Consider the following 9914-nt stretch of genomic DNA (forward strand, 5'->3'; position numbering starts at 1 on the left):
AGTCTCGGTCTCAATACACTCTGGTTTTGGTCTGGGTCTCAACCTCTTAAAGTCTCGGTCTAGATACACTCTGGTCTTTACTACACTCTCCTCCACTAGTAAACTTTATATTTAAGTCAATTGGTGCCATGATGTCATTCTTTTCCCATCTTGCCACAGTGACCCAGATTCTCCAGCTATGACATCACACAAGTGGAGTCTGTGGTGGCCGGCCGTCTCCCGGACGCCCCCGTCCCACAGACTCTGGAGCGCTTCACTGGGAAGGCGAGCGGCATGTGACAAACTGGTGCGATTATGCGCCTGTCTGCTGCATTTAGAGACCGGTCCCATTATGTAATTTGTGGGTAATGACTTGTCCAGAGCGAGGGAGGGGGGGGGGGGGGGTGGGAAAGCACTCAGTGGAGTGCAGCAGCAAAAGGCCTGTGGGTGGCAGAAGCACACGCACAGAATCACTGAATGAACTGTGAACAAAGGCGGCTCTGTCTGCAGCAGAAAGTTATCATCCCCCACCCCTCACTGGTGACCTTTCCACGTGTTCACTCTGCTTTCAGTTCAAACGGATCCAGGTGAGGGATGCAAGCTCTTGCCTCCTTTACCTGGTCCTTGCATCATACTGTTTGTGCTGTGTGCGTGTGTGGCTTCAGAGGCTGATGTGTGTTTGTCTCCACAGGTACCCACCGTTCTTTGATGACAACCCATTTGGAATCTATCAGAAAATTCTGGCTGGAAAACTGGAATTCCCGCGGCATCTGGACTTCTATGTCAAGTAAGACACCAAGAGCCAGTGAAGGAACACGTCATTCATCTGAGTGCATTTGACAGCCTCTGTTCTCATTCAGCCACTTCACGGTCGCCTTTTTTATTACATGTAAAAGACGTCAGGTATTTTACTGCTGGATTTTACATCGCTAAACATAACATTCAAATCTTTATTTACTATATTTTAGGCAACTAACCAAAAACATTCTAAACGATATTTCATCGCCCTTAAAATAATAATCTAATTTTAGTCGACAAATACTGGAACCAGCCTGAAAAATGTGTGACTTTTTGACTCGAAAATGTAAAATCTCTAAATTGCCCCGAAAAACCTCCCCAAGAAGCAGACCTGAGCGTCCTCGGCTGTGGCTCCAGCCCTGGGACCAGGTCACCTGGTGGTGCAGCCCAAAGCTGACCTCTAGTCTGAAAATAAGGGTGACTGGTGCACCCCACCCGGCCCCCCTCCACTCAAGTGACTATTACAGCAATGTTCAAACAGTGGATGGTGTCTCTTAAGTGCTGCAGCGTCCCTTTACCCCGAGGTCAAGGAGCTCCCTGCAGCTAAAGAGCAGCTTCAGGTGGACCTGCCGTCACTAATGACACCCAGCCCCCCCCCAACACACACACACACACACACACAGCCCACTCCACCCTTTACACCAGCTGGAGGGCGCAGGAATGTGCAAGATTACAGGCTCAGCGCTCTCTGGGTGTGTGCGCACGTGAGTGTGCACACACTCACTCAATCAGCTCTGTCAGCGCCGGCCCCAGAGAGGACAAGACACACGCGGCTTCCCCCGATAATTCAGCTTCCCGTTCTTAAGCCATCTATCTTGGCGCCAGCAGACAGAAGGATTTTTAATATTTCCACCATTTATTTCACTCTGACACAGTTCCATGTCACACACTCCCATCCGGCACTGCAGAGGACTGCAGGCAGACAGACTGCTGGTCGAGCAGGGACGAGACCAATGGAGACCGGACCCAGCAGTAAAAGTCTCGTCATTAGTCATAAAAGGAGTTGGGTGTTCAGGATGTGTTGGACGTGTCGGCCTCGTGTCGACCTGACCTTCCACCCTCTGCACCACCTCCACGCCTTCATGGACTGGGAGCTGGTAGTTCATGAGACGTGTGAGAAGAATGTGTGAGAGGCCCCCTGATGAGTCACACCAGCCCAACTACCAACAGACGCTGGCACAGTGCTCTAGAGCAAGACCAAGAGCCGTTGCACCGCTGCAGTGAGCTGGCACAGGGCCAACAGCGGTGTGTTTGAACCCTTTGAAAGTGACGCTCAGCCACTCGTTCATAAAGTGTTCTGTGACACGTTCATGAATAATACAGAGCAGCAGGTCTCCAAGTCTTTGGAGTATGATGAGTCATGTTTTAACAAACACAGGACTTTCACCCAGGAGACGGCTGTCCGTGTTCTGTGTGAAGTCCCTCTGGGCCGCTCTGCTGCCGGGACACCTCAGGAAGGCCTGGACGGTGTATCTAAAAGTTGGGCACACGCGTCCACTTGGAAGAAAAGATGAATGGATTTGGTGGTCGAGGTCTCTGACTTCCTGTCTGTCTCGTTCAGAAGGCGCTCTCAGGAGCCTTCATCACTTTTAGTTCAGGATGTTTTAGTTGTTGTTCCTCGGTTTTGTTGCACAACTTTCTGACTTTACATGCAGCAACTACACAACAAGCACACATTACTAAGTTACCCTGAAGCACAATGTCTCTGGAGAGTAACTAGACCTGGAGAGTAACTACACCTAGAGAGTAACTGAACCTGAAAAGTAACTGGACCTGGAGAGTAACTAAACCTAGAGAGTAACTAACCCTAGAGAGTAACTAACGACTTAGTCTCTTTGTTAAGAGAGTAACTAAACCTAGAGAGTAACTAAAGATCGAGGGGAACCTAAACTTCACAGTTAGCCATGTTGTGTTAATCCACAATGAAAGTTGAATTCACATATCATGACGGTGTAATATGAGGGCAGCCATCTTGTTGTTACTTGATAGCCTCTCTCTCTTCTCGCGTCCCGGTCCCATCTATTCCAGATGAATGCTGCTTCATAAAATCCATGAAAAGTCATAAATACAAATATTTCCCCCAGAGCTGATTAAAATATTTCTCCATGACACATCACTCCGAGGCCCTGTCTGGAAGCAGAGGAAGGATTTAGACAAAAAGTGAGAAATAGCTGACTTGTCAACATCCAGCCGCTGTATTTATGAGGCTGTCGGCAGCTCGTCGGCTGTGAGATACGGCACCTTTATCTCCATCTCCCTCTTCTGCACTCTGCAAAGTTAAGACCGCTGTGAATCATCTCCACCCCCCACATGTATGTCTACATCACACGCACAGGTTTACCGTGTCAGAAAGTTCCTGTCGGCGAAAAAAAGTGCTCACTTTGTTCAATTAAAAGATTGTGAAGGAGACACGGCTCAGTTAGCCGGCCCTCGTCACCTTCCACAGGCCGGCGGCCGCCTTTGGTGAGGAGGCATCTGTCATTATGACAGCTGCAGAGAGAGAGACTGTGCAGCTTTGGATTCACTGACTGTTTCTTCCCCCCCAGAGACCTCATCAAGAAGTTCCTGGTCATTGACCGAGCCAGGCGGCTGGGCAACATGAAGGTGAGTTGCTGAGACTTCATGACTCCACATGGCAGCTCCCTGTATGTTACACTGTCAGGTAATCTGAGGAGGACGGGACAGGAAGTGGGACTGAAGTTCCGCGTGGTTCCCATTAGATAGAAGGGAGGCCGCCTTTGCCGTGTTAAGGATATTCAGCTGTCTGTGATGCGAATATTGTGCAACAAGCAACAAACAGGTAGAGTACAGACATATTTGTAACACAATTTGAGATGCATAACATCTGAAATGTGTGCACAGTGGCTTTACAACCTGTCCTGTATGCACAGGTGATCATCAGGCTCACCACTGAACTAAAGCAGTCCAGTCCATTAGAATCCACATGGACATAAAACTATTAGAAATACCTTTAAACGTTACATTCAGCATCAGAGGCACTTTAACTTACAATACAATCCAGAAAACTAGATCCTCCAAAGCGCTCTCACAGTGGAATCAATGCGTTTAAAACATTGCGAGCAGTAGAACCTTCACGAGGGAGGATTTATGTGTTTTATATTGTTTATATATTGAGTATGCATTGTAATCTTGCCCCCAGGCTGCGTGCAGCCTCAGAGGGCCAGACAGAACGTCCACACATTACTCACTGCTGCTCGGAGACCTTATTGCCGTCAGCTCGCTGTAATAATTGAAGATGAAGATGAATGTATCAAAATTTTGAATAGATTATGGCAGAGAAATTACACGAATATGACAAATGAAAGGGAAGCTGTAGAGGTTAGGGTCCCCGAGAGGAACAGCATCTTTATAAGCAGCCGATTGTTTGGGCTTAGTTTCACTTCCTCTGGATGAGGCGAGAGGCCCCGCCTCCTCCGGAGTGCCTCTGCTCTCTCGGCTCTGCAGCTTTGAAGATGAGTTTGACTTCACACTCTCTTAAGAGTTGAATTGTTGAAGAACAGCTGTACTGTATGTCTGACCTGAAACAAGTTAGGACAAGAAGCTACAAAAGACTCTCGGACTCATCAATAATTACACAGAGATGTGCAGAGAGTCCTGAGGCATGAATCCCCTCATCTCCCGTGTGCTTCTGACCACGAGAAGAAGCACTGACCTGCTTCCTCTCAGCCACGCTGCCCCACCAGCCACCAGCACGTCTCTCACTCGCACACATTTGATTTTGTCTCCTGATCTCTTGGAAGAATTTCCGAGTGGGAAACAGTGTGTAGGTGTTCCAGTTGACGGGGAGGCTGCCACTTCTTCACGCATCGTCAGCGGGAGCCGCGAGCCTTCCCATTCAGACTGGAGCGTTTCAATTAGCGTCACTGAGAGGAGCCGCTCTCAATGAAACAAATACTTCTCTAAGCCCGGTGATTAACTCCACATAATCCAAGACAAGATGCTATTATTGATTTGAGGCTGCCAACATTGTCCTGCTGAGCACATCAGTGATGCAGTCAGACAGATGACAGACGCTAAAGCTTTTAAAAATGCATTCATTGAATTTGTGTTCATCTAATGCATTAATAAACTATTGATAGACAAGCAACAAAGTCCTCGTAGTGAGGGGGCGGGTGTCGGGGTGGATGGGTGGACCAGTCACAGGACTTTTACTCAGGAGACCACAGTTAGTGTCCTTTGTGAGATAATCCTCTATTGGTCCCTCAGCGGGGGGATTTGCAGGATTACAGCAGCAGAGTGGACTCTGCAGACGAACAAACAAGACACAATATGCCACGCAAAGCCAACATACAAGTACAGGTCCAACAGCGTTATAATAACCGTTGACAGCTGTGGTGGCAGCTCAGAGAGGCTGAACTCAATGCTAACACGCATGCCAACTTCCTCAGAGCACAGCCTTAGCATGCTGCTGCTCAGCAGATATAATGTTGATGCTCCATGAGCACACATGCACCTCACACAGCGGGCGGCCCGAGGCCACGCCTCCCTCCCACGAGCAGACCCAGGGCTCACGTCAGGTCAGGGAAATTACATGGAAATGAAGTGCAACCCACAGATTAGCAGCAGGAGCTCTGATTGGTCAGCTGTTGCACATTAGTGAGGGTCTGGCCCAGCGCGGCCCCCAGCACGGGCCGCCAGGGCGGGCGCCCATTATGGCCCCCAAGCACAGGCCCCCAAGCACGGGCCCCCAGCACGGGCCCCCTAGCGCAGGCCCCTAGCGCGGCCCCCAGCACGGGCCGCCAGGGCGGGCGCCCATTATGGCCCCCAAGCACGGGCCCCCAGCACGGGCCTCCTAGCGCAGGCCCCTAGCGCGGGCCCCCAGCACGGGCCCCCAGCACGGGCCCCCAGCATTACAAGACTGTGAGTAATGTGGTTAATGATTAATCTGCATACGGCGTGCTTTGTGTCCCAGAATGGAGCGGATGATGTGAAGAAGCATCGGTGGTTCAAGACCATCGACTGGGAGGCCGTTCCTCTGAGGAAGCTGAAGGTGAGCGGCTGTAAACCATCACGGTGACATGAGTGGACCTGGAGTTGATCCAGTCAACTGTTAATCCATGAAGTGAGCTCTTCAGTAACTGGAGCCAGTTCCCGCTTCGCTTTACTCGCTTCTCGTCTGCTGCTCTCATTTTATCTCGTCTGCCGCTGTCGACGCAGAGCTGATTGAAACCTCCAAAGTTTGTTTTATTTCTTCATTTACAGATCTGTACAGTTGAATTAGTCTGATGTAAAACCCAGCACATGAAGGATGTTACACAGTATATTATATTTGATATTTTGACATTGATCCCAGCTGACTGTCCCGTTGTCTCCACAGCCTCCCATCGTCCCTAAAGTGTCCCATGAGGGCGACACCTCTAACTTTGACGTGTACCCAGAGGACGACTGGAAGAAAGACCCTCCCGTGTCCCAGAAGGACTTGGAGATCTTCAAGAGCTTCTGATCCCTGAGCCTGCTGTATTTATTGGTGGAATATCCTGAGAAGTGACACAACATAATGTATAGTAACTGTTCCAGCTACTATCAAGGAGAAACCCCCTATTTATCAAAGCCGGGAGCCTCATTTTACCCGTAACCACGGTTTCCCTAAAGACAAACTCCAAATGATTGATGCTGTGACATGTATCATACCACAGAGATGATTTGCTTTTTATATTTTTATTTATCTGACTAAAGTCAAACCTTTGCTGTTTTCATTTTGTATCACTGTTTTTTCTCTGAGCCTGCTCATATGCAAAAAAACGATGTGTTTCCTTTGAAACCAACAGACTGTTACTTTCTAGGTTTTAAACAATGAGAAGAATCAGGTCTTTTTTTATATTATTGTTTTATATGTTATCTCTTTTTTAAAATGTCCATGCAGTCATATCTAACGTGACTCCAGACTGGTGCTGTCTCTGTCAGCTGGCCAGTAGTCCTGAATGCAGCTTGAGTCTGATTCTTCTGTATTAGCCACGAGTCAGACACGTCATCTGGACCGGCAGCACTCGTAGAAAGGTGCCTTACGTCACAGCGTGGCGGGCACGGTGACATCGTGCTTTCCCTCCTCGCCCCCCGGTGATCACCTCGTACAGAGAGGTGCTGAGTGTGCGGCCGCGTCTGTCCGGCTCTGTCAGCTTTATTCACGGCCGAAGGACTTTGTTATTAGCGTACGGCCACAGCTGTTGCACAGACTCACTTCCCTCCTCATCATCATTATCATTGTTACCGTGGCTGCTGGGATGTGAGCTCCTGTAGCGCTACATTACAGTATTCTTCAGCGTTCCACTTTATTGTGCAGAAGGTATTTACGGACACATTTGGCCTTTTTTTTAAAGGAACTTCCTCTGATTTCTGTGCCTCGCGCTGCTATCCCACTGAAAGGATGCCACTTGGACTTCACGCCACGTCAGCTGACACGCTTACTGCGGCCGCTAGAGGCGGCCAAAAGGCCAACGCGATGCTTGAGGTGGACACACTGACTCCAGCCTGTCTGTGGCTCCAGCCTGTCTGTGGCTCCAGCCTGTCTGTGGCTCCAGCCTGTCTGTGGCTCCAGCCTGTCTGTGGCTCCAGCCTGTCTGTGGCTCCAACCTGTCTGTGGCTCCAACCTGTCTGTGGCTCTAGCCTGTCTGTGGCTCCAGTCTGTCTGTGGCTCCAACCTGTCTGTGGCTCCAGTCTGTCTGTGGCTTCAGCCTGTCTGTGGCTTCATCCTGTCTGTGGCTTCAGCCTGTCTGTAGCTCCAGTCTGTCTGTGGCTCCAGCCTGTCTGTGGCTCCAGCCTGTCTGTGGCTTCAGCCTGTCTGTGAGTCCAGAGCGAGAAGCGGTGACGCCTGCTGTGTTTCAGCGGCGCTCTGAGAGCAACACGGTTCCTCAGCATCATGCGAGGAACACAGGAACATACTTGAGAAGATGCTGGGGAGTCACCGTGACATGACTTCCTGTTCTGCAGACGGGACGTTAGACCATGGAAGTACTTCTGCTGTATCTCTGGAGTTGAGGCTCATTTTCTCAATTTTACATAATTACTTAGAATCACCTTTTAATGGTACACTAGAGGTACGGCGATTGTTTTGACTGCTGTAAAACCGGTCCGATGAGTAGCATGTCTTTTCTAATTTACCCGTCGCTAAGCCCCGCCCACTGCTCTGGACACAGTGTTTTGGCTCTGGAGCGGTTCGCGGTGAACGGTTGTGATGTGAGAGAGGAGCCGCTGTCTGAACAAAGCCTCGCCTTCTTTCCAGTGAACAGCTTGAGGACAGTTAGTGACGGCGAGCTGGCTGACGACACTGAAGTGGGTCGCCTTCACGAGTTGTTGCCCGGCTGTACACAAGTGAACGTCTTTGTGTGTTCCCTCACACGGCTGATTGTGAGCCTGTTGTGTATTTATCTGACTCCTGCCTCCTCATCACACAGGTTCCTGTAAACTCACTCCTCTGGTCTCTTTCACACGCAGGTGAAGTGTTGTGGAGCTTTCTGAGACAGTGTCAGTGCTTACGTTATGAAATGAATGTTGATCGCACGACGTAACGGCTGCAGAGCGACGACCCCGTCAGCGTTTGGATTGGTCCTCCTGGTTTGGCTATGCAATTATGTACAGCAACATTATTCTCTATTAACAGATATCTGCATATGAATGCAAAAAGGCAATACTGGAACCCAACGGCCAGCTTAAAATGAGCCTGTAACACAGGATCAGGTTGGGAGGGGTGAGTTCAGCTGCTAGCAGCTAGCGGGGACATGAGCTACATCGTGGACACAGCCGACACTCTACTGATGTATTATACATGTGGAATAAAACACGAGGATGCTCTGGAGTGACAGTATCTCTGACATGTCTTCTTACGTATACTGCTATATCTGTGATACAGTCATATTAACCAATATTATCAGTCCTCTACTCCATCCCTGCACAGCATATCTGGCAGCTTCACATAGAATCCGTCGTCATAGTTTCATACAGCCCATAATATGCTGTTGATTGAAGGCATTGGCGTCCTCCTCCGTCCCTCATGGTAAGCGTGCAGTGGACTGTGGCATCATGTACAGAACAGAAGCATCACTGCTCTCCACAATGTAACATAAACATCACTACAATGGGACGCGGCTACCCAGAATGCCTTGCTGTCCAAACAAGCTTATTTTGCCTTTTTAATCATCACATTCACATCTGATGGGGCCAGAAAATAACCACGTAGATCTAGAGTGTGGGCACTTTCACTTAAACTCGGCCCTCTGGTGTCTATGGACCGGGCACCAGGTGTTCCCGCAAAGCATTATGGGTAACGCTGTAACCCCCTGGTGACACCACGCGCCCCACATCGTATGTATATGTTGTCTGAGTAGAGGACGGCTCTCATATAGAGCGGTTTGTATAATGCATGTGTCTTTAACCCAAACCAGCCACGTATGTGTTACCCAGCAATATCTTTATATCTCTGCTCATCTGTTGTTTTCTACCCTCCATAACAATGCTATCAATATACACTAACTCCTTTTGTACCTTTCATGATGGAACTTTAAGCAATGGCACATGTTTGTATTAGGACCTCAGGGTCTTTGGAAATGTTTGAAAGTGATAAGAAAGAAACTTTTCTCTTCCTCTGGTGTCCCGCCTGGTCCTTCCTGTCCTCACTCAGTCTTCACCTCCTTCTGAAGGTCAACCTCCTCCTCCTGTAGGTCAAGGTCAGCCTTCTCTTGTAGGTCAAGGTCAGCCTCCTCCTCTTGAAGGTCAAGGCCACTCTCCTCTTGTAGTCCAAGGTCACCCTCCTCCTAAAGGTCAGCCTTCTCCTCCAAAAGGTCAAGGTCAGCCTGTGTAGCCGGTCTTAGCGTTTATATTCTCGAGATGAAAATCTGACATTTAGGAGATGAACTCGTCGTTCCAAAATGCAGCGATTGTCGAGTCAAAGTACACAAAGGGAGACGCACACAGTCGTCCTATTGGTTTACATCACACTATACAGGGAGACAATCAATCTGGGCCTCTCCTCCGGTTTTACTTCCATTGACAACCAGCTGAAAGGTCTGAAATTATTTTTCACTTATTATTTGATATTATTATTATACACCAGACTAAAATATGTAACATTCATTAAAATGATCAGTACCAAATTACATACGTTCAGTGAAAACTGAGCAGTG

At 49.0% G+C, this 9914-nt stretch overlaps 1 protein-coding gene across 1 annotated transcript in view; it reads left to right on the plus strand.

The window, feature by feature from the left end:
* The window catches only part of prkx (protein kinase X-linked), a 28964-nt gene extending 19590 nt beyond the window's left edge, over positions 1-9374 (plus strand). The window contains exons 5-8 of the mRNA XM_068590440.1: positions 671-766; positions 3324-3381; positions 5711-5788; positions 6116-9374. Of these exons, the coding sequence (XP_068446541.1) occupies positions 671-766; positions 3324-3381; positions 5711-5788; positions 6116-6241 (358 nt within the window). The 3' untranslated portion in view covers positions 6242-9374. The remainder of the gene's footprint in view (positions 1-670; positions 767-3323; positions 3382-5710; positions 5789-6115) is intronic.
* The last annotated feature ends 540 nt before the right edge of the window (positions 9375-9914 follow it).

This window comes from Clinocottus analis, unplaced genomic scaffold (assembly GCF_023055335.1).
Source record: "Clinocottus analis isolate CAN_PGR_092001 unplaced genomic scaffold, fCliAna1.0.p SCAF_24, whole genome shotgun sequence".
In the NCBI taxonomy this organism is placed as follows: Eukaryota; Metazoa; Chordata; class Actinopteri; order Perciformes; family Cottidae; genus Clinocottus; species Clinocottus analis.